This window comes from Acomys russatus, chromosome 29 (assembly GCF_903995435.1).
Source record: "Acomys russatus chromosome 29, mAcoRus1.1, whole genome shotgun sequence".
NCBI classification, from domain to species: Eukaryota; Metazoa; Chordata; class Mammalia; order Rodentia; family Muridae; genus Acomys; species Acomys russatus.
The window spans coordinates 27,813,438-27,839,086 of NC_067165.1; the positions used below are offsets into that span (position 1 = coordinate 27,813,438).

General features: G+C 45.3%; 1 protein-coding gene across 2 annotated transcripts in view; it reads right to left on the reverse strand.

Annotated features, from left to right (window-relative positions):
- Positions 1–25,649, reverse strand: part of Arid1a (AT-rich interaction domain 1A) — a 76,262-nt gene that overhangs the window by 23,464 nt on the left and 27,149 nt on the right. For both annotated transcript variants that reach the window (XM_051171897.1, XM_051171898.1), the window contains exons 2-4: positions 23,109–23,321; positions 20,758–21,210; positions 19,854–19,970 (exon numbers count right to left, since the gene is read on the reverse strand). In XM_051171897.1, coding sequence (XP_051027854.1) covers positions 19,854–19,970; positions 20,758–21,210; positions 23,109–23,321 — 783 coding nt within the window. The remainder of the gene's footprint in view (positions 1–19,853; positions 19,971–20,757; positions 21,211–23,108; positions 23,322–25,649) is intronic.

Here is a 25,649-nt window from a genome sequence, read left to right on the forward strand (position 1 = left end):
ACAAGACACTGGTGGGGCATGCTCACAAAATCCACTAGTACAATACCATTAAGGCCAAAAGACCAGCTACAATATATCCTAGAATAAAAAATATATGCTGGGTAGAGGTGGCATACACCTTTAGTTTCAGCATTTGAAAGGCAGGGACAAGCGGATCTGTCAGTTTGAGGCCAGTCTGGTCTACAGAGTTCCCGGTCAGTGAGAGCCACACAAGAAAACTCTCGAGAAAATAATAAATTAAAAAACAAACAAACAAACTAAAGTGACAGCTGGGGAGATGGTCCAATGGGTGGGATAAGACTTGAGCCTGGATCCCTAGCACCCATATTAAAGCTAGGAATGACCTGACCACAGGCACCTGTGTCCCCAGGGCTGGGGAGCAAAGAGGATTGCTGGCGCTTGTTAGCTAGCCGGCCTAAGTGAACTGAAATCCGTCAAGCTCCAGGTTCAGCCAGAGACTCAGTACAGCAGGACATTCAATGTCCTCCTCTGACTTCCCTGTCTCCATATGTGAACACACACACACCCCCTCACATGCATCCGCCACATACACACAAATTAAACCTGTTTTCAATGGAAAACAAACATAACAAAGATAAACATACAGAACCCAAGCAGCAGGAAATGCGAGGCATATTTACCAGTCCTGGGGTTTAATCACATGGTAAGTGCTTTTGTTTTTATTTGGATATAAAGGTTTACGTCTCCAAAAGCTGCCTCCCAAGTCATCCCTGTTGTCCAGGACAAGCTTGGCCCCGACCTTCATGGCCCTTTACTGCTTGGGACACACCTCTGCTTTCTACTCCACAAAAATGCAGTTTTTCAGGTCTTCTGTTTCACACGAAGCTGACGTCTGGCTGTTGAGTCAGACCTTCAGTATAGCTAACAAGCCTAGTTCCTACAACACACTTAAAGTTTTCATCAGTCTAAGCCCCTGTTTTCCCCAGCAGGGGCTGCCTTTAGCATTTTAGACCCCATGTTCTCAAAACTCTCCCAAAAGGACCCATCTAGTTGCCAGGGGAGCTGCAGCAAGGCCTTTTTAGTGGGAAGCTTCTCCCTGGGTCTGCTCTTTTCCAAGCATAATCCTGCTGAGAGATGGGAAGCGAGGATCAGCCCGCTCAGTGCCCTTGCCAGTTCCAAGGAAGCAGCAGGGCCAGAAGAATTTCCTCACGTGTTTCCAACGTGTTTCATGGATTTTATTGCTCATCTACCATGCAGATCAAAAGCGCTGGAGCGGGTCCAAATATTTCACACAGAATCTCACACTCCAGGCTGGCTACAGCCCCGAAAGCCTTCATTTCTTCACTTGAAATACTGCCCAATGTTATTTTGGGATGTGACCTGATAGAGGAAGCCCATCGGGACTCCATGACGATAGCTGTTCCAGCTGTGATTGGCTGCCCAGCCTAGAGTGTGCCAGCATGTGTTTGTCAGGCTCTGCTGACAAACAGAATTCAGCAGCTGACACCTTCTCTTCACACCGCAAAAAAAACGTGCCTGAAATCACAGTCCATACCTCATGGCGGAGGTTGGGGGCTGCGCTCTCCAAGGGGGAAACAACAACAACAAAATCCCACAAGATCCACCATGAGCCAGCTGCCTGGTGAAGCCGTTAGGGTTAAAGAGAGAAGGCAGATAGATGACAGACACACAGAACTATGCAAGAAAGATACCCTGGCAGGTATATATATATATATGTATATGTATATGTATATGTATATGTATATGTATATGTATATTACTGGAGTTCTTGCATCGATCTACTTAGCTGTGAAGAGTCTTTGCCTGGCTTGTGTTGTTACTGGGAGGTAAAGAACATCCATTATAATCAGCTGAGGGCCAAGGACATTGTTCACTTGGAGGCTTTGGGTTTGAAAAAGATGGGAGAGGGAACCAGGTAAATCCTACATTGGGGGGGGGGGCAGGGGACAGTACAAGTTATATCTACAGCTGCACACTCTGAATGAGTCTTAGATTAGAAAACTCTAAATGATTAATGTGGAAAAAAAAAAAAAAATCAAACCTACACAGGCAAATTGTCAGTTCCCATACCCCAGCCTAGTCCCACAGATCCAGACACACAAGGATAGAGCACTGTATACATAATAATAAATCTTTAAAAAAAAAATATTTATTTATTTTATCTGTGAGTGCTCTATCTGCATGTATGCCTTCAAGCCATAAGAGGGCATCAGATTACAGTATAGATGGTTATGAGCCACCATGTGGTTGCTGGGAATTGAACTCAGGACCTCTTGGAAGAGCAGAGGGTGTTCTTAACCCCTGAGCCATCTCTCCAGGCCCCATAAATAATAAATCTTTGAGAGAGAGAGAGAGAGAGAGAGAGAGAGAGAGAGAGAGAGAGAGAGAGAGAGAGAGAGAGAGAAACTCCGCTCCTTACTGAAGGGAAGCCACCAAATAAGATTCAACCCCCACTTGCCCAGCCAGGACACAGCGAGGCTCAGCAACAGGGCCACAGAGCACTCACACAAAGTGCTGGAGGCAGAGGCAGGCAGACTGCTGTGAGTTCAAGGCCAGTCTGGCCTACAAAGCAAGTCCAGGACAGCCAAGGCTTTGTGTGGTTCTCTGTCACCAAACTATTGAACAAGGATGGAGAGCAGTTGTTTTAAATGTGTTATAGATGAAACAATTCTAGTTTAGATTTTTACCTTGGAAACTTCAAAACTAGATGCAATAGTATGTACCTGCAGCCCCAGGTACTTGAAAGTCTAAAGGAGGAATGGATGTTCAAGGGCAAGGCTGTTCTTAGCGATATAAAGAAACCTCTATTTCAGAAATAAAAACAAAGCTCACTTCTATGCTCATAAGGTCTGCTGGCTATTCCGTTAGAGCATCTATCTTACTGTTTTCTTCTCTTTACCCTGACACTCACCCACTGTGCAGGCTGGCCTGGAACTCTGTCTGATCTGGCTCAGGCTCGCACGGTGGGCTTACAGAAGATGGATGTCCACTGCCGGACTTGGCTTTACAATAGCATCTAATGTAAGTCAAGACCATAGACATCTTCCTGGTTCATTGTCTTCACTGTATAGGAAAGCTCTTAATTCTTGATTGCCCTGTATTGAATCTCTTTACTCCATGAGCCAGTGGCCATAAAAATCCCAGTCACATAAAAGACAAGATGATTGACAAATGCTGTCTGATGAATAGTCTCAAAAATATCCCCTGTGGACACAATCTCTAATGGTCACCTTCTTTCTATCCCTATTCTACCTTCTATACTTGGAACTTCAGACAGGTACTGCCACCTAGAGAACTCACTCTCATATCTAGAAACAGTGTGAGGTACATGGCACTGCCGACTGGAGTGCAGCAGAGCAAGGAAGGGATGGAGAGGAGGCTGCTGGAGGCAGGGAGCACTGTAATCATAAAATAAAATAAAAATCTGCTGTTCTAACTCACCTAAGCAAAATCTGGAGGTGGGTCTGACTCAGGGTGGAGGCTGAGGACATTGCTAAGGTGAAAAGCGAGGACAGTAAAGGCTGTTGGGCTCCTTACATTCCTGTGGTAGGAGCTCCTGCAAATAGTGGCTTGGCACTGCAGCAGCCATTGATTTCACAGGGTCAATAAATTGCTTCCATATATCTTCTCAGTTGGAAGTTTAATCATATTGAATGTTTGTGCTCAACAATGTTGCCCCCGCCCCAATAAAACATTAAACACAAAGGAGAGGTGAGAGCCTGGTCTCCATAGGTGTCCTTATCCCAGAAAGAGTCTACACACCATCTCAAAGGCGGCAAATGTAAAAAGGAAGGAGCCAAAGTCATGGGGAAGGTCCTCATAAAGTCAAGGAAAGACCCACAGTCTCAGCGAAGCTAGTGTCCAGTATTCCTCTATGGACCAGTGTAAAAGTCCAGAGATTTAAAAGAACTCCAACAGGGCAATAATCAGCTGAAATTTTATTCTCCAGTCTGTTGTGGTCCTGACGTTACTTGGCCACCTCGATCTCCCCTCACACATGGATCTTGTCTCCCTCAAAGGCTTCTCATGTGGACCAGAAAGAAATGTTCTATTTAGTAACTATCTCTTGGCCAAAGAAATCTACAGTGTTTCTTGAATCATTAGTTAAATCTGACTCGGGGTGGGGTCTGGGGTCTGGGGTCTGGAACAGGCCTGGGCCTGCGTTGGAGCAGGCTGTGTTTGTGGACTAGGGCCGGTCTAATCCCACCAGGAAACAAGGAAAGCCAACCATACAAAGCCTGTCCCATCAAGAGCATCAGTTGTGATCCCAGAACCTAAGCAAGACAGCAAGAAAAAGCACAGAAGCAAGGAAAGTTCTGGGTATAAGAAGTGCAGCAGGGAAGAGGACATGAGGATGCCGACTTGAGCTTCCAGATCCCGACTCCCCTCTCAGAAGCAGAGTGGTCAGAAAGCAACTATGGTCAATGTGCTGAATGTGAGTTAGAGTCGGGGCCTATTAGCCAAAGAGCTTCACTACCACAGTCTCCACAAATGTCTAAATATCTGGGTAGAACAAGTAGATGTGGTCATGGGGAACAGACAAAATTCGGAGGGAAGGAAGGAGGAAAAGGCAGCCACTAACATCAGTGTCCTTTAAATCAGAACAATGCAGGGAGCCTTTGTCAAGTTCTAGAAGACAACATGGGGGAGGGGAAGTTTTCCAAACATTCTTATTACTTCCTCTCAATGAGGTTTCTTTTATTTAAGACCTAGTTCCTCTCCTGTCCCCAAAATATTGGCAAATTACCTTAACTCATCTCAGTAGACAACAGTCAGAACTCCTTCTACATCAAGGCTGACCTTAAGTGACAACATTGCTGATTCTCAAGCTCCCGCTTTCAATCCCTAGGTTCCCACCTTTGAAAGGCCATGGCTTCCCAGCCTCCTTTCAAAAGAGTTAAACAGGGAAGGGAGCTACCAACTTAGAGAATAATCATGGTAATCACAGATTATGTCACAATACTTGTCAATTCCGTGCTAGTACCATGTGGGGAAGATGGAACGGGCTTAGGCTACTGGAGTTGATGGATCAAGTACTGGGTCCCCCAAACAGCAGCAGAACACACGCTGGGGTTCAATACAACCTCCAGGTGGAATGTCAAGTGTCTCCAGGTATGGAGAGACAACTCCACCCAGAGGCCTTTCCCTCTGGACTGCTCCACAGAATCTCAACTTAGCTAAAGGGAGTACTAGTGGCTTCTCTACAAACAAAGTATTTCTAGGTAGACTTTGCTGATTTCCAGAGCCACGACCATCCCATCCTACTGCCCCAGACAAACACAAATAGCTTGGTAACTATATATTTCAAGCTTGGTTTTCTGTGTTTGGTTGGTATTTTCTGAAGAATGTTATAAAAGCATCAAGTGAGAGGGAGAAAGAAGAAATGAGTGAAGGTAAGCCAAGACACGAAAGCCACCAATCACCTGTAAGCTGGCCGAGGATTTCATGACGTGCTGCTCACATCTTCCGAGGAAGCAGACCCAAATCTACAAACTACAGCAGTGCCTCTTACTTTGCCTACAAACATCAACCTCAGGCTCTTCCATGCCTTCTTCCCTTCCTCAAAGCAAAACCAAACAAACCAACTCACACGAAAGGCAAAGTAGTTTCTGAATACACAGTCTCTTCTCTTGCTCCCTTCCCATCTCTGAGGTCCATCTTTTAAAGGATCTTTTTGCTGTTTCTTTGCAGAAACTAGTCCCAAGAGTAAGAACAATGTATTGGAATTCGGAAGACCCCAAGTTTACATTTACTCCATGAGTTCTTTTTTTTTTTTTTTTTTTTTAATTTTATTTAATTTTAATTTATGTCTTTTCGTGTGGGAGTGTTAGATCTTGGAGTTACAGACAGTTGTGAGCTGTCATGTGGGTGCTGGGAATTGAACCCGGGTCCTTTTGAAAGAGCAAGCAGTGCTCTTAACCACTGAGCCATCTCTCCAGCCCCTACTCCATGAGTTCTTATCTTCTAATCCTTCCTTCTTTCTGGATCACGCGTGTTTGTGTGTGCGTGCGCGCACGTGTGTGTTAGTGTGGTTAATACTCATTCTGTCTCCATTTATCCCCCTCCCCAAACCTGTATAATTTAAAAAGCTAAAAAACTACATCTTTAAGAAATCATTACAGATAAGCTCTCTATACAGTCCAGGTTCTGTTAAATAAAAGCACACTCCTGAGATAAGCTCAAAAGTGTGCCTGAAATCATATTTCTGTCTCCTCTACTCATTTCTGCAGGAGCATTTTGGCTCCATCCTCTACTTAAACTAGGTCCTGGCTATGATGGTAGCCACTTGGCTGCTTTTTTAAAATATTGTTTTGGTTTGGTTTTCCAGACAGGGTTTCTCTGTGTCGCCCTGGCTGTCCTAAACTCATTCTGAAGACCAGGCTGGCCTCAATCTTGGAGATCTGCTTGCCTCTGCCTCCCAAGTGCTAGAATTAAAGGTGTGCCACTATGCCCAGTTGCCTTTTGACTCTACCCTAAGGATTCTGGGATCACAAATCTGGGGGAAGAGGAAACATCAGGGTAATCATTTTGATAGTGACTTTACATCAACTGGTCTGTTTCTAAAGTCTACACCTGAATCGTGTCCCTCGATCCTTTCCTTGTAAGTCCTCATTACTGACTGTGTCTCTACAGCCATACCTAGGCACCCGGTTCAGCTCCAGCTACTGTGCTTTGGTATAATCAGGTGACCCCACCAGAGTCGCTAAGCACGAAACAGAACAGAGTCAACCACAAAGCAGACTCTGGTAAGCAAGCACTTTTATTGGGGGAAGATAAATATATCTGTCTAGGATGGTCACCTTCATTTCTTTCCTTTTTACAACTCTCCCATTCTAAGGCAGAATGTGTTTTTGTGTGTACGTGGGAAGTTGTGTGTATGTGTACAGACGGGGATGCACAAAACGTGAACTGGTGTGGACGGCCTTTAGTCCCAGCACTTTTAGTAGTATCCGGCACAGGCGTCTGTTTGAACGGGAGGCCAGCATGTCTATATAGGGAGCTCTAGGTCTGCCAAGGCTACACTGAGAGGCCCTGTCTCCAAAAACCAAAACCCCAAACAAAAAGACATGACCTGCTCACATAAGCAAGAAAACTTCCTGTCCCTATGTTCTCAAGAATCAGTATCTACCTAGGCTTGCACTAGAAAGATTCCATTCCTCTCCCTCAGAGGTAGGAAATATGTTTGTAAGCACTGACTGCAAAAGATCAAGAAGGAGTGGGCCTACCAGCCTAGTGTAGCTAATCAGTGAGGGGAGACCGCCCCATACATTTTCATACAAGTGTCTGGTCCATAGCATCCTCTAGTAGAGGACGCACTGAAAAACAAACCAAAGTCAGTTGGTGAGGGGAAAGGGCTACTTCCCATCGCTCCTCTTAGGGCTGAGCAACTGGGAGCCCTCACATTAAAGCTCAGTTGCTTCTCAGGCTGAGGTTATTCTAAAGAATACAAAAGGTTCCAGCAAGAAGAATCTGTGTGAGACACAGGCAGGAAGCATAGCTGAGCCACCAGAGACTAGAATAGAAACAGGAAATGGGCCCAGGGACAAGCATGCAGCAATGTGCAGCACAGGCTCCGGAAGGCACCAGGCAGTATCAAGGCTAGAACAGTGTGACTGAAACCAACAGGTAGAGTGGCTCTGCCAGGCAGCAGGCGCCCTAGACAAGGACGGCTTCATATTCATGGTCTACCCTGCTAGGAGCAGGATCAGCAGCCAAGGCAGAGTGAAGGTGGAGGTGGGATTTCTTTTCAAGGCTGTGGAGAGTACTCTGGCTCAGTTCTAGCTGTGACTGCATGTAGAGGTAACAGATCATCCCTCTGCTTATCAAAACTGCTACCAGTATTTGTCTACCCTAGAAAACAAACCAGCAAGCCCACGACAAGTGCTGCTGGCTCTCTTGTACTATGAAAACAACAAAAAAGGATCATTAGAATCCTTTAAATATCTCAAAATTTTAAGCATTCACATCCTTTCCAAAAGACAGCAAAAGGCTCGCCGCTGCACTCAGCTAGGTAGCAACACATGGCGCACATTCCATGAAGGCTTACTGAAGACTTGTCTAAACGCGCCAGACACAGTGTGTGCTCACACCAAAAATGAGGACCGAGTCCCCCAGAAGACATTTTGGCTTGAACTTGAAGCCACAGTAGAAACCTGTTTGGGTTTCTGTAACCTCACGCCTTACCCAGAACTCCCCAGTCCAGGGTACTGGGATGCTCTTCCCTACACAATCCAACCATTCTGGTTATCAGCTCCTTGTACCTTTATCCTCTTGGCTGCTGCACCTGGTTCCCGTGTGCTCTCCTCTCCCCACAAGGCCCAGTTCATAAACTGGTCATGTTCATTCCCAGATGCCCCTGCTCTGGGCTCTGCTCTCCACATCTCTGTAATAAATCTTGTCCAATATACCTGGTACTAGTCATGTTTTTTCCTTTCTATTTTTTTTATTCAATATAGATACATATATATGTAACAACAAAGAAAAAGAAGCCATGCAATTGAAATAGATAAGGAGGGTGGCAAATGGGAAGGTGTGGAGGGAAGAAGGGAAAGGAGGAAATGATGTAATTATATTGTCTCAAAGAAGAAAGAACAAGAAGGACCATTAGACCAGGGATGTGGCCTGAGGAGCTGCCTGTGTTCCCAGGCTCTTCCCATACCACAGTATAATACCTGAGTAGTAGGGCTCTGATTTAACTTAACATTAACCAGAATACTTTGTTCCAGACTAACAGATGTGTAATACACGTCAGGCTTGCTCCCATCCAACATCAGAAGCCAAGGAACCAAACCCTGGCCTAGTCTCTGCAGCTCTCTAGATGGCTCCTTAGCCAAGCAATTCCCACAGGTTACCCTGGGGGACAGCTCCTTCCAGTTCACCTTTTATATCTCATCATCTGTGACTTACAAGGTCTGGGAAAACAAAAGTGAAATACAGACCAGAAAGATAGCTTAGCAGGAGGAAGCCTGAGGGGCGTGAATTAGACCCCTAGGGCCCACTTACTGGACGCTCCAGAAAGTTGTTCTGACCTCCAAAAAAGCGTGGTATTTGAGAATGTACACAGGCACATATAGAATAAACAAATGCAATGTTCTAAAAAGTGAAACGGAAATCACTTCATTGTCCTTCCTTTAGGACAAGCCTAATAAATGTTTCATGGCGTGTGGTGGCACATGCCTGTAATACCAACACTCTGAGGCAGAGGTAGGAGGGTCTGAGGTTTGAGATAAGACTAGGATGGTCGGCCGGGAGTGGTGGCGCACGCCTTTAATCTCAGCAATCAGGAGGCAGAGGCAGGGGGATCGCTGTTAGTTCGAGGTTTGCCTGGTCTACAAAGCAGAGTCCAGGACAGCCAAGGGTACACAGAGGAGACCCTGTCTCGAAAAACAAAACAAAACCATTGGCTGTTCTTTTGGAGGACCTGGGTTTGACTTCCAGCCCCTACACGGTAGTCCACACCCATCCAAGCATACTCTTCTGACTTCTACAGGTAGCCAGCATACATGTGGTACAAGATGCAAAAACACCCACTCAAACAAAAGTACACAATTAAAAAACATGGGATTGGAGAAATGGCTCAGTGGTTAAGAGCACTGGCTGTTCTTCCAGAGGACCTGGGTTCAATTCCTAGCACCCACATTGCAGCTCCCGCCTGATATAACCCCAGTTCCAGGGGGTCCATGGCACCAGGTATGCATGTGATGCATGTATTTCTGCATGCAGACAAAATACCCATGGGAAAAAAAAAAACAAAACAAAAAACAAAAAAACCCAAACAAACAAATTCCAAAAGGGCTCATAGTTACTATGTTCTGCAGTAAAATCTGCTTTTATATTTAAGATTGACTTTATATATGTGAATATTTTGCCTGAATGTATGTGCATCACACACGTGCCTTGTGTCTCAGAGGAGAGTGTTGGATCCCCTAGCACTAGAGTTCCACTGTGTGGGTCCTCAGCAAGAGTACCAGGGTTCTTAATCACTGAGCCACCTCTCTAGCTCCATCAAGTGAAATCTAAAGACAGTTAAAAATCCAAGAGATAAGTTGGGTGTCATGGTACATGCCTGTGATCCCAGCACTCAGAGAGGCAGAGGAAGGAGCATCGCTGTGAGTCCACAACAGCCAGGTCTACACAGACAAACCCTGTCTTAAAAAACCAAAAACCAAACAGACAAAAAGAAGATAAAATACCTATAGCTAACTTAATAAATAATAAAAATCCTGCTCCTCTCTGCACCTCATCCTGGCACTAGAAATCCCCATTGCAGGATTCAGATCTTCACCAGTAGCCTCTGAAATCAAGTTCTCAGGCAGGGCAGAGTGGCCTCCATAAACTAAGCCAGCTTTCTTTTTCTCTCCAATTCCAGCATCTTTTCTCTTCTGTCTTCTATGTATAAAGCAGGGGAATTTGGGCTGAGGCAGGCACCTCTCCTGGTCAGCGCCTGCATGCGGAGGCACACACCTCTCAGACCAGTGCCCAGCAGGATGATCAGGAAGGTTCTGGCTGGCCAGGGCTACCATATGAGACGGAAAACAGGGAGAGGAGACAGGAGTGTTCTTACCGTTCCTTTGTTCATTTCCTTTCCCTGTGTATAAAAGATCCCAATAAAAATGCTTCATGACAAATCCACCTGTCTGTTTTCCTTGATAGAAGCTTGATACAGATTACTTTCCCTTCCCCTTTGGATCCAGAAATATACACTCCTGGTCCAGTGCCATCTCCCCATCCCCGTTGGCTGCCTCCACCTGTGACTGCAGGCATTGTTCAGGGCTCCATCTGGCTCCTTTCTCTACACTCTAATCATAGCCTCTGAGGTCTACTTCACTTCAGTCAGGGTTTAACTATTAACTACCATGCAAGACTACTCTCGGCACTACCCAGAATCGCTCTTACCTGAGCTTTAGTCTTTGATCTCTGACTAGTAACCAGGCATGTTTCTGGATATCTTACTAAAGCTAATTATGACACAACATAAAAATGACACTTAACTTGGACTGGGAAATGAGTTTACTATTAAACTCTTCTGTTGATGAGATTCTTTTCCCTCCTTCCTTTTCCCTGAAAGATCTAACTGAGCACACCAATGTGTGCCACACACAGCACATTCATTTTCTTTTTTTTTTTTTTTTTTGGTTTTTTCGAGACAGGGTTTCTCTGTGTAGCCTTGGCCATCCTGGACTCACTTTGTAGACCAGGCTGGCCTCGAACTCACAGCGATCCGCCTGCCTCTGCCTCCCGAGTGCTGGGATTAAAGGCGTGCGCCACCACGCCCGGCTTCATTTTCAAGCCTATAAACTTTCCTGCATGTGACTATGCAAATGATAGACCTGACATCTCTCACCAGAACTAAGTCTAACAGTTTAACGTTACTCCCTTGTTCTCAGACATGAGTCTTTTCAAGCCACAGTGCACACTAATGGTGATCTTTTTTTTAAAAGTCAAGCAACAGCAACAACTTAAAATGAACATCTTCCGCAGGCCTCAGCATCAGACCCAAAGGGTTCAAGCCCTGCAGCCTATGTTCCTCTTCTCTATAATGTCTCGCTCTGGGTGGCCTGTCAAAGCCCTGAACATCTTCCGTGCCCCCGACCGTATCCTTATTAGCCTCTGGTCCAGTCAAATTTTCCCTTTCCAAACTCTCCAATACATATATACACTACATACTCAGCATCTGGAACTCACTATGGCGATCTCCTGCCTGAGCACTGAGATCAAAGACTTTTTTTATTTATCTGTCATCTATCCATCCATCTTTCCTCTGTTTTTCAAGACAAGGTTTCTCTGTGTAACAGCCCTGAACTAACAGTTCAGAATCTGTCTACCTCTGACTCCCAGGTGCTAGAATTACAGATGTGAGCCACACGCCTAGCTAGCTTTTATTTTTTGAGATAGGACTTCATAAGTTATTTAGACAGAAGCTGGGCATGGTGGCACATGCCTCTAATCCTAGCACTCAGGTGGATCTCTGAGTTTGAGGCCAGCCTGGTCTACAAAGTCTAGGACAGTCAAGGCTACACAGAGAAACCCTGTCTCAACAACAGAAAACAAAAACAAAACAAAAAGAAAAAAGAAGAAAAAAAAAAGTTGTTTAAACAGGCCTTGAACTTAAAAACCCTTGCCTCAGCCTCCCAGAAGCTGAGATTACTTTACATGCAGCCTATCATACCAGCCACCAACTTCTGCAGACTCTGGCAGCCCTCACCCTAAGGCAGTCCAGGCAACTCTTCTTCACAGAAAGTTTTCTTGAAGGAAACCAGATTAGACTAATAAGCCAAAGATTCCAAGACAAGTCACCATCATCCAATCTTTCGTAACTATTTGTATTTTACCATAACTCTAGTAAAATATGTACCAGGTTTTAATCCAGAAACAGGAAACTTACCTACCAAAAAAAAAAAAAAAAAAAAAAAAAAAAAAAAAATCAGAAAGTAGAGAGCTAGAGAGCTGACCCAGTAGAAGAGCACGTGCTGTTCTTGGCAGAGGTCAGAGTCACTGCCTGAGCCCACGCGGCTCTTCAAAAAGAGCTCTAACTTGAGCTCCAGGGGACTCACCAACCTGCTTTGGTCGCTGCAGGTACCAGAGACATATGTGGCGCACATATAGACATGTATGTAGGCAAACACTCACTCGCACTGTCGTTGTTATATAAGCAGCCCCTTTTCAGTCCTGGGCATGGTTGCATAAGTCTGCAGTTCCAGCCTTGGACAGGCGGAAGCGATGATGACATCAAGAGCCACCTATACTGTGTAGTGACTGTTTCTCACACACTCCCCACATACATGTACACATATCCATCCTTATCCTTCAGAACACAAAGTTCTATGTTTTAACGCTAAGCCTATAGACAACAGGTAGTCACGAGGTTTTAGAGAAGCAGGCGGCGGTAATGTCCAGGTCTCCCTCCCTGTCCCCTGGCAGACTACTAAGGACAAACTTGGAAGGGGAAGGGGAAGAAAGGAAAACTAGGTAAGACATTAAGTGAGAGGTAACAGGGACCTAGAAGAGAAAAACCACGGCAATGGGAAAAATTAACAGATTCAGAAGGCTTTTGTTTTCCTTTCTACAAATCTAAGTGTTTTCACTGTGTGTACAACATGCAAGTGTGGGCATGCAAACCATGCAAACGGCATTGCACAAGTGTGAAGAGAAGAGGGCACTAATGCAGAACTGGTTCTCTCCTACTTTCCTCATGTTCTGGCATTGAATTCAGATCACACCTGTGCAGTTGTCTGCTTAGTCAACTCTCAGCCCCTCAAAACCTTTTTCTTAGGTACAGGAGAGTTTAGTGACCCATTCAGTATGGCCCTACAAAGGAAAGGACCAGCCGTATGGCCCAGTGATGAGAACCCCAGAGCAGAGAAGAGCTCTCCAGGGGGCTATGCAGTACAAGGCCTATCCTAGCTCAGGAAGAAGCCCCAGCTTCAAGACAGCCTGTCTCTTCTCTTCTCATCTGCGGTTGGGGCAAGGGGTGAAATCAGGAAGGGGAAGAGGGAGGCAAGAGAGGCTACAGAGCAGCTCGAGAGTGTTCCAGAAGGAGCCATCCACCTTGCCGTTAAAGCTAAGGTCTGTTGTTAGGAGAGCTCACTGGCTCCTCCTGGCTCCATCTCCCCAGCACTGGCATCATGCTTGTAGGGAAGCAGCTTACAGCTCAACTTCCCCAGCCCAAGTCCCTTCTTCTCCGCCTGCCCTCTGTCGTTCAAAACAGGGTTTCACTGTGTAGCCCTGGCTGTCCCTAAAACTCAACTCTGTAATAGACTAGGCTGGCCCAGAACTCAGAGACCTGTCTACCTCTGCCCCTCCCTCACTGGGATTAAGTGTGCCACTACCACTTGGCTCCCTCCTCGGTTTTCAACTCACTTTCTGCCCTCCAAATCCCAAGGGAAATCGTACATGAGAAAGCCACCATCACCATTAGAGTTGCCACTGTGGGTCCTAGATAAGTGTATTTTTCTGTTTTAAAGGTCCACCTAGCTCAGCATGTTCAAATGGTGGTATGTCCAGTGGACTCATCATCTTCTGAAAAAAAATAATGCAACTCTCAAGCAGGGCTCAATGGGCTGTGTTTTCATCAATTTTGACGCATGCTAAAAGTGTGGGAGTTAGCTCTATCTAGCCTCCCTCAATGGGGCTTTCAATCCCATAACCATTTTCCATGTCCTATCACTAGCACATTCTCATTTTTGTTTTGTTTTGGTTCGGTTTTTCAAGACAGGGTTTCTCTGTGTAGCCTTAGCTGTTCTAGACTCACTTTGTAGACCAGGCTGGCCTGGAACTCACAGAGATCCACCTGCCCCTGCCTCCTGAGGGCTGGGATTAAAGGCGTGCGCCACCACGCCAGGCCCCACTAGCACATTTCAAGACCAAATATAAATTCATACAAATGTCTCTCTCTAAATAAAAGTGTGCATTATTCTGGGAAACCAGACACACTTGGTTAAATAACTACCTTCTTCTTCTTTTTTTTTTTTTCAAAAAAAGATAAGGCCTCCCTAGATAGCTTTCAAACATGCACAATCCCACCTCAACCTTCCCAATGCTGAGACTACAATTATATACCAATCACCATGTTTCTGCCTGAGTGTATATACATGCATTATGTGCGTGTATGTGCGGGGGAGGTCAGCAGGAAGGACTGGACTCCTCAGAGCTGCAGTTACAGGCACTTGTGAGCTGCTTGATGTGGATGCAGGCTTGTCCAAACAGAATCTTCTTAAAGAAACAATTCCAGCATGTGTTGTCACATGACTTTAATGCCAGCACATACAAGGCAGAGAGTTCCGGGCCAGCCAGGGTCACATAGCTAAGACCCTGTCTAAGGGCCGCTTCTCTTCCTCCAATACACACACCACGGCATGGCTCCAAGTTAATCAGAGGCCAGCCTTCAGTCTGCACTCCAGTCTCCTAAGATCCTGTCCACACATGAAGGAAACTAAAGACCTCACCTATTCTTTACAAGGACCTTGACATAAAATGGCCACTAACTTACAAGATGGGTAACAAGTCCTAACCTCACTTCCTAAGGTAATGGTCAATAAAGACAAGTTAAACTCTCAAATGAGGTATGGTCCTGTCATGACTGCCTCGACCTGGCATTTAAGAACAGCAATCTAAGGCCGGGCGTGGTGGCGCATGCCTTTAATCCCAGCACTCGGGAGGCAGAGGCAGGAGGATCACTGTGAGTTCGAGGCCAGCCTGGTCTACAAAGTGAGTCCAGGATAGCCAAGGCTACACAGAGAAACCCTGTCTCGAAAAACCAAAAAAAAAAAAAAAAAAAAGAACAGCAATCTAGTAATATGACCAAGCCATCCCCACCAGGATACGGCAATGGTATGGACATTTGCTTATTTAAGGGATTATAATTTAATCACAACATTTCTCCTTCCTTTTTCCTACACACACACACACACACACACACACACACACACACACACACACACACAATCCTACTCTCCTTCAAATTCATGGCCTCTTTTTGTTTTTGTTTTGAGACAGGGTTTCTCTGTGTAGCCTTGGCTGTCCTGGACTCACTTTGTAGACCAGGCTGGCCTCAAACTCACAGTGATCTGCCTGCCTCTGCCTCCTGAGTGCTGGGATTAAAGGTGTGTGCTACCACTGCCTGGCTCATGGCCTCTTTTTTCACTAATTGTTTATTATGGACATTTTTTATGTTCATTTTTTCAATAGTTGGGAACCTGTATCATAGGCCAGGCACTATGAGGGTAATATGCAAGAGTCATCAAGCCAGCCTAAAGCAAGCACATGTTAAATGAGTTATCGTAAGCCAGGTATGATGGCTCCTGGCTCTAATCCAAATATTTGGGAACCTGGGCTACCTAGTGAGTTCCAGGCTGGTCTAAAACCAAAGACAAGTATAAAAATAACCTTGAGCCAGGCCAGCCCAAGCCTTTAATCCTAGCACTTAGAAAGCAGAGGCATGTGAATTTGAGTTTGAATTCAGCCTGGCCTACAGAGAAAGTTCCAAGACAGCCAGGACTACACAGAGAAACCCTGTGTAGATGTTAAGAGAACTGGCTGCTCTTCCAGGGGACCTGGGTTCATTTCCCAGCACCCATGTGGCAGCTAACAACCGTCTGTAACTCCTGTTCCAGGAATTCTGACACCCTCACACAGACATACGTGCAAGCAAAATACCAATGTACATAAAATAAAAAATAAATTTAAAAAGAGAAAAATAGAGAAAGAAAGAAAGATGAAAATAGTCTGCTTGTTTCTATGACTTTAATACGTATTCATAGTAAATAACTACTGGTCTTAGATTCATGTCATAGGTGCAGGAGGCACAGTGGCCAAAAACAAGTGGCCAATGCTCTAGGAGACTATTTAAGTAAGTGGGATTTACTGTCCTGGAACACACACAGAGAAACTTTGTCTCAAAAAACAAAACAAAACACTATGGACTAGGGTCAAACAAGAGGAGCTGAGAAGACTGAGAAACAAGAGTGTGTGCAGAGGTCTGAAAACTTAGTCCTCACTCTCTATCCTCTTTCTTTACTTCCTCTCTGGGGCAGCCCCTCCTCCTTTTCCTCCTCCTCCCATGCTCATTTAATAAACTCCATATAACATAAAACAAAACAACCCTAAGTTCTCATGAGGCCTCAGAGACAGATGAAAGACACAGGAAACAAAACAGAGGGTCTTGAAGTCCTGGCCATGGTCTATCTAGAGAGCTGAATGGCATGCAAGAAGCTTGAAGAAAGAAAGAAAGAAAGAAAGAAAGAAAGAAAGAAAGAAAGAAAGAAAGAAAGAGAGAAAGAAAGAGAAAAAGGAAAGCAAACCCTCCTTCAGATCAATTATAAAGATTTTGTTGATGAGGGGCCACAACAATCCGTGCTTTGGTTGCCTGGGTAATTTTATACTAACAGTTTTAGATTTTCTATTAAAATTAATAAAAAATTAACTCATAGGCTACAGAGATAGCTCAGTACTAATTGCTCAGACCCAGGTTCAATTCCCAGCACCTACATAATGGCTCAAAACTGCCTGTAACATAAGTTGCAGGGGATCTCTAATGCCTTATTAAAACCTCTACAGGAACTTCGTGCACATGATGCAAGATATACATGCAGGCAAAACACCCACATACATAAAATAAAGTATAAAAAAAGAAAAATTAGCTCATTAAAATGCTGGGTTAAAATATTCAATGTTAACAGCACCTAGATAATTTGATATTCTCTGAGCAAAACTTCTTTAAAAGAAAAAGAAGCGAGTTGGGAGGCAGAGGCAGGTGGATCACTTGTTTGAGGCCAGCCTGGTCTTTAAAGTGAGTCCAGGACAGTCAAGGCTACACTGAGAAACTCTGTCTCGAAAAAACAAAAACAAAGAAATATCACAAACCCAGAGCCACACAAGGAAGGTTAATGAGTGAAGAGGACAACACAAAACTGAAGGGACTGTCCAATCAGCACCCATCCCAGCGCCTGCTGCCGTGCCACACCCTGAGGGCTCTCCACACCCTTGTTTACTGAAGGACACAACAGGTTAGAATTGTGTCAACTTGACCTGGGAAGGGGAGTCTCTGAGAAAACACATCCCTTGGGCGGCTTGTAGAGAAGCTGAGGAAATGATGAGGGTCCGGTCACCACGGGTGCTGCCCCTGGGCAGTGTCCTGAGTTGTGTAAAAAGCAGTGTTCCCCATGGCCTCTGCTTCACCTCCTGCCTGGAGCTCCTGCCCTAGTCTTCTCTTCAAGATGGACTACAGACTACAGTCTGACAGGAACCCTTTCCTCTTCAAGTTGCTTCTGTCTGTGGTGTTTATCACAGAAGCTGAACTAAGACAACTGGCAGACTTACACTTCCTTTAATAACTGGCTAATGAAGAAAAAAGTCTTGTAGAAACTCTGGCTTCTGACTTCTTCAGATATGAGTGTTTCCTAGCCTCAACAGCCTCGCCAAGAATAGCTTTGGCAAGTCTTGATCCAAGAAGCAGAATAAAAATAAAAATAAAGCTGGGTGTGCTGGTATATGCCTTTAATCCCAGCACTCAGGAGGCAGAGGCAGGTAGATCGTTTTTTGAGTTCAAGGCCAGCCTGGTCTATAAAGGGAATCCAAGACAGCCAAAGCTACAGAGAGAAACTGTCTTAAAACAAACAAACAAAAAACCAAACAAACAAACAAAAAAACAAAAACAAATAAACAAAAAAAACCCACAAGATTAACAGCTAGGTATGGTGACACATAATCTCAGCAACTGGAGAGATGGGTGTGTGTGTGTGTGTGTGAGGGGGGGAGCACTGAGGCAGGTGAACTGCCCTGAGAATACCCCACAAGTTTTTGACCAGCTCGCCTATGGGTGGAGCTTCTACTACAGAGCAAATGAGCTCTTTGGCAGGTTCCACAGCAGAAACCTAAATCTGCTAACAGTGCTTGCTACCCTCTGTATTCCTGGAAGGCTAACCTCCATTCATTGACTGGGTTTTAGGTTCCCAGTCCTTAGAAGACACATTAGCACTTGCTTATAACCCTTCTCACGGAAGTACCAAATAATTTTCAAACAAAAGGGCATCAGATGATGCTAACCTGAACTACACAGAGAAACCTTCTAACTAACCAATCATCAGAATCAAGAAACCTTTTGATGGTCAGCAACTTACAACACTGACAGAAATCCATCGTTCTGGTATCTTGTCCTAACAGCACACCACCCCAGACTTAGCCACATACAGTAATGAGAGTATTCACACTGAGGGAAGTGAAGAGGCCCCATAAGTAAAAAGCATTTGGTGAGGAATGATCCCTTGAACCCATATAAAGGTGAAAGGAGGAAAATTAAAAATCAATTCTACAGACTGTCCTCTGACCTGCACATGTGCACTGTGGCACATGGATGCACAGACATGTTGATATATTAAAATTTAAATAAAATTTTTTAAGGGAATGAAGTTCACTGCGATTAGAAAAGGATTCATAGACAATAATGAGAAGGATTAAAAGTAATAACTTTTGTTGATAGTCTAGCGGTTTTGTTGTCGGTGGGTTTTGTTGTTGTTTATTTTGATGAGACAGTTTCACTGTGCAGCCCAGACTGGACTAGTTCTTTTGTAGACCAGGCTGGCCTGGAACCACTAGAAAAGGTGACTGCTTTACTCAGCTTCCGCAGTTGAGAAAGTCAGTCTCACCCTAATAGCAGCTCCCTTGTGGCTTCAGTCTCTGCAGACCTCCCCCACTAAGGCTCAGGTAAGCCATGTAAAGCTTTGTGATGGAGAAGAGTAATGGACTGTGGGATTAACCCTGCCTCCTTTGAGATACACAGTTTTTTTGTTTCTTTGGTTGGTTGGTTGGTTTTTCGAGACAGGGTTTCTCCGTGTAGCCTTGACTGTCCTGGACACACATTGTAGACCAGGCTGGTCTCAAACTCACAGAGATCCACCTGCCTTTTACAGTATGATGGAAAACATGGCTTCTAACATCTATATTCTCTCTGTTCCTTATATTAATTACTTCACACATAAGAGGCCCAAGATTTTCAGAAAACAAAGGTTGAAAATGATGGCACAGTCAGGTGGGCTTGAGGCCAAGCAGGCTTACTACACAGTGATATCCTATCACAAACAAAAAAACCCAAAAGAACAAGCACTGGACAAGGGGTGCACATGTATACCTAGCTGCTCTGAAGAAGCAGGGAACTAGGAAGCTTCCGTTCATAGGGACAGCAAAGCTAATCTGGGAAACTGGAGATTGTCTCAAAAAACAATCAATCAACCCTACACGCAGATCATAAGCCTATCCTTAAAGAGGCAGACAGAATTTTGAACAGCTTAGATCAATGCCACCAAAACACCCAAAACCTGGACTTAGTTTATTCCTCTCTGTCCCATCACGTTTTTCTAAATGTCAGAAATACTCACAGGCAAGCTGGACGGTCTTGCCTGAAGACTCAAGTTCATGTCTTCTTGCCCTCCTTTACTGGAGGTCATTGAGGGGGCTGAGGATGCCTGAGACCCAAATGAATCTTGAGAAAGCTCCTATAAGGAAAACCCAAAAAGCTATGAGGGCTTGCTCCGAACAGTGGCGCACAACTTTCATCTCAGCACTTGGGAGGCGGAGGCAGGGGCAGAGGCAGATGCTGTGAGTTCCCCAACAGCCAGGGTTACACAGAAACCCTGCCTCAAAACAACAAGACCAACCACCGACCAGGCTACTACTGGAGAGGTGGATGAGCCTCTTGTCGCTGTAGAGGACCCAGGTTCAGTTCCCAGCATCCACATGAAGGCTCACAGCTCACAAATGTCTGTGTCTTGTGACAGAGCCTCTACCACCCTCTCCTGGCCTCTATAGGCACCAGGTGCACACAAAGCACATAGGCATACATACAGGCAAAACATCCATACACAGAAGAATTAGAGACCAGCCATGCTTACTTGAGGGTGAAAGAACTGTGATGCAATGCTTTCTTACACAGGGGAGTCATGTGCGAGAAGCACAACTGCATGTAATATTTGACAAGATGAAAACTTAAAACAATGGTTCTTCATAATGTCAAGAGTGAGCCTGTCCCAGCACTAAAAAGGCTGAAACAGGAGGACAGTAGGTTCAAGGCCAGTCTGGGCAACATATCGAGGCATTGTGTCTCCCCTCCCTCCTCCCTCCATTTTTCGAGACAAATGTCCTGGACTCACTTTGTAAAAACCAGGCTGGCCTCGAACTCACAGAGATCCACCTGCTTCTGCTTCCCTGAGTACTGGGATTACCGGAGTGCACCACCCACCCTACCTGCTGAGCACAGGTAGGGCAGGAGGCAGGGCATCTTACCTGTGGTGGAGGGAAGCGCTGCTGGGAATAGGCAGTTTGCTGGGACTGCTGAGGCTGGGGCTGGGGATACGCAGCCTGCTGGGAAAGCGTCGAGGATGCTGGCTGCTGAGGTTGCTGCTGCTGGTAGGGAGACTGTGCCTGTGGTTGTGAGTAGGGGGGCTGGCTCTGGGGGTGCTGTTGTGTAGTGGACTGCTGGGAGGGATATGGAGTTGGGGACTGCTGATGTGGAGGCTGGGACGGTTGCTGAGAGTAAGGAGGCTGAGCAGACTGAAGCTGTGGCTGCTGGGTCTGCGGCTGCTGCTGATATGAAGGCTGGGCATGAGGGGTCTGGGATGGAGGCTGCTGGGAATAAGGTGGCTGCTGCTGCTGGGGATGAGGACTTTGCTGGTTGTAGTATGGAGTCTGGCCCTGCTGACCATACCCACTGGGGCCTTGCTGTCCATATGGTGGAATCTGTAAGGAAAGACAAGATACTTTTAGGACTGACTCAGGTGCAACGGCCACACGACGTGCAATGCTTTGGCATTCTTCTTCCACCCCTCTAGGAGCCGAGCCGTACAGAATGGCTCACACACTGAAAACTGGTGTTGCTTATTTGGGCTCAAGAACCGTTCTCTTCCCCAGTGAGCCTACTCTTCTTACCATGGCCTACGTTGGCTTTACTCGGGATTCCGTCCTAACCACAATGAGGAGGCACTAGGAGCCTGGCTCAAACGACTGAAGGCCTAGTACGGCTCGAATGTTTTAAAAATGAAGACTAAATGAAAGAGAATCAGGGTAATTAGTGATTTTATTTTTAAAATATTCGGGGGCCATATAGCTCACTTTGTGTGTTGGTCTAACAGGCACATACATACACCAGGCAGGAAGGCCAGAAGTTCAGTCATTCTAGGATATACTAGACTTAGAGACCAGCCTATAGGGTGAGATTCTACCTCAACAAAGTAAAGAAAATAGACAAGGAAAAAAATTTCCATGTCGCCTCTTAGTTTTCTCATAGAAGAAAGACAGCAGGGCAGTGGTGGCACACACCTTTAACCCCAGCATTTAGGAGGTGGAGGCAGAAGATCTCTGAGTTTGAGGCCAGGATGCTCTACACCAGGCAGGGCTACAGAGAGAAACTTGTCTTTTAATAAAAAAAGAAAGAAAAAGAAAAAAAGAAAAGAAAGAGTATATATTTTATTTTCTACTTTTACTTTGTTTGTTTGTTTGTTTGGTTGGTTGGTTGGTTTTTCGAGACAGGGTTTCTCTGTGTAGCCTTGGCTGTCCTGGTCTCACTTTGTAGACCAGGCTGGCCTCAAACTCAGCGATCCGCCTGCCTCTGCTGGGATTAAAGGCGTGCACCACCACGCCCAGCTTCATTTTCCATATTTTAAAGCCATTCTTTGCTCTAAAGTTTTAGCAATAATTTCAGTTTTTACACACTACTCTTTATCTTTTTTTTTTTTTTTAAGATTTATTTATTTATCTATTATTATGTATACAGTGCTCTACCTGCATGTATGCCTGAAGGCCAGAAGAGGGTGTCAGATCACACTATAGATGGCTGTGAGCCTCCATGTGGTTGCTGGGAATTGAACTCAGGATCTCTGGAAAGAGCAGCCAGTGCTCTTAACCTCTGAGCCATCTCTCCAGGCCCTCTTTATCCTTTTTGGTATGTTACTCAGACAGAAATGGCAGAAAAGTTGCCAATACAAAAACAACAATGTGCTTTGCTGTGAGATCTGGCATCTTGCTCTAACCCCCAAGTAAATCATAGTGATATAATTTCTTAAAAGATGACAGTACAGCAGCTGGGGGTAGAGCTCAGTAGCAGAGTCTAATCTAGTATGCTTGAGGCCTTGGGTTTGATTCTCAGCACTGAAAAACAAGGCCAAACTCTCCTCATAAGAACAGGCTGGGTAATCAGTTCATCTGTTAGCATCTTTGCTGCTTACTACAGTTCCCTTGTCTTTCACTCTCAGTCCTTCTTCCATCCTCTTTTACCCAGGCAGCTGTCTTAAAGGCTGGAGAACGGTGAGGGCCTCTGCACCCAGGAAGCAAGCGGCCCACAGTGTTTCTACTGCAGTAGCAATAAACAAGTGCCCAGCCATGGCCCTTCTACCATATTTCACCTCCCAGGGCAGAGCAGCCAGAGGCTGAGCCATAGACTGGGTTCAAATCCGAAGATATGTTAAGACATACAGACAGACATGGGACATACATAGAATGGTGCGGACCATCTTGCCCTTATTAGCAGTTGAGCCAGGTAGCCTATGCACATATTAAAAGGTCTGGAAGCCATTTTAACCCCATATGACACACACCAATTGTGGACAGCAAAGCGGGTCACAAGGTAGTCAGTCAAATACCTGCTGTGCATAAGAGAGGCCGCCCATGGCGCTCTGAGCCCGGCCCTGCATGGCCATTGGGTACCGCTGTGGAGTCTGGGACCCGTATGGCTGCCCTGGGTACCCATGTCCTTGTTGCGGTCCTGAAGGAGGTCCCTGCTGTTGCGAGTATGGGTTAGTCCCACCATACGGCTGAGGTCTCATCTTTCCCATCTGATCCATTGGACTGGATGACTAAAAAATAAAAAACATTTTCATTAACCTCAAGCTTTGAGGGCCTCTGGCCAAAATGAACATACACAGTTCTTTTAAAGTCCACATGCCACATAAGAAACCAGCTATTATGAAAAACTAATGGGACAGGTCCAGTAACCCTACAGTGGTTGTTTAACCCTTTTCAGAACTTAGATTGTCATTAATAAAATGCCATGTGAATGCATTTGGAAGCTAAGAATTACTTTCTAAGTATGGTGCTACTGGAGATCAAAGGGAAAGGCTAGGTGTAAAGCAGTCCACATACACATGGCAGGGATAGAAGTCAGAGCAAAGAACCTTCTCCTTGGTTGGACAGGACAGTGTCAACCACCATACATTACTATAACCTTTTTTTTTTTTTTCATTACTATAACCTTGCTCAGCACTAAAACCCATTATTTCAATGCTCCAAAAACTGAGATACACAAGCATCTTAGAGAACTAAGGGGGAGGTAGCCCCTAAGCCCATAGTCCATTAATGGGAACTTTTTCTTTGCATGTTTGTAGCGCTGTGGTACAAAGTGGTTCAATTTATGCTTTCTTCAAATGAGCAACAGGCTAAGTAACAGTTGCTGAGAGAAGAATAATGAACTTGGAGCCTTGTATATTTCAAGGGAAGGGTCCATTTCATTTAAAATTAAAGAAGTTAGTCAGGCAGTGGTGGTACACATCTTTAATGCCAGCTAACTAATTCTGCTCAGGAGGCAGAAGCAGGCAGAGCTGAGTTCCAGGCCAGCTAGGACTACACTGAGAAACCTGTCTCTAAAAACAAAACAAAACTAATGAATTTGAAAATTAAAAAAAGGACAGGACTTTTTCTCTTCAAAGAACAAGATATTGGGCTGGAGAAATGTTCATCATCACCAGTTAATGGCATTTCCTGCTCTTTAAGAGTCTGGTCCCAACCAAGAAGAGACTTGATATCCTATGAGCATATACAGGGGGAGGAAGTCCCAGTCAGTCACAGTCATAGGGGAGGGGAGTAAGGGGAAAATGGGAGGGAGAGGGGAATGGGAGGATACAAGGGAGGGGATAACCATTGAGATGTAATATGAATAAATTAATAAAATAAAAGAGTCTGGTCCCCAACACTGGGTGGCTCATAGCCACCTGTACTCCAGCTCCAGGGGATCCCAGTGACCTCCTCTTCTGGTCTCAGCAGGCACACATGTCAACACATACCAGCACACAGGAAGATAGGCGGGGGAGTGTCATGTACTCACACAAACACAGAATCACAAATAGAAAAACTCTTTAGATAAACAAGTAACAGGCACAGGCTGCTGTGGTGGCACACATGCCTGTAATTGCAGCACATTGGTGGTAACAGCAGGATGATTCGAGTTCAAGCTCAGGCTAAACTGTAAAGTGAGTTTGAGACCAGTCTGGGTTAAATGAGACCGTAGCTCTAGATGCCAAAAAGAACAAAGCACATCACCAACTTAAGTTCAAGAGCTCAAAGCACAGGCACCAGTCTACAGAGTTTTCTAGCTAGGTGTGGCTCAAACTCAGGAGGCTGAAGCCAGACGACTGCTGTGCAGTTAGTGACCCCCAGCTACAAAATAAGTTTCAGGCCAATATGAGCTGGAATGATACCCTGTCTGTAAACAAACACACACTTAAAAATCCACATGACTAGACGGGCGTGGTGGTGCACACCTTTAATCCCAGGGCTCTAGAGGCAGAGGCAGGTGGATCTCTGTGAATTTAAGGCTAGCCTGGTCTATAAAGAGAATCTGGGACAGCCAGAGCTATTACACAGAGAAACTGTCTCAAAAACCAAAACAATCTACGTGACTTTCCAGTCCTTTGTGGTGCGACAGGTTCACTCCAGCTCATTTACTTTCTGACAGCACCGTCGCGCTAGAGCTACCAGACAGCACACCAGCACACTTTCCACTGCCAGAGATGCCTATCCTATATACTAGGGACAAGAGGGGGAAAGTCTAAATAACCCTCAAATACACTCACGTGGAGGACAGGCTCTTAAACGCGGAGTAGGGGATAGATACAGGCTTTCTAGGTATAAATATTAACTCTCAAAAGGTTCAAAATAGGGGAAGGGAGTAGGGCAGAAGAGGAAGGGAGAGTGGTGCAAAATCAGGCCCAAGATATTCATTTAGTGACAAGACCCCTGGTGATCATGATGTCACAGGTTCAGGGTCCATAATTAAGAACCTACTGGAAAAAAAAGAAAAAAGAAAGAAAAGGGGGGGGGAGACCTACTGAAGACACCGTCCAGTAGAACACTTACCTTGCCTAGCAAGTATGAGGTCCTAGGCTCAAGTCACAGTTTTGCGGGGGACG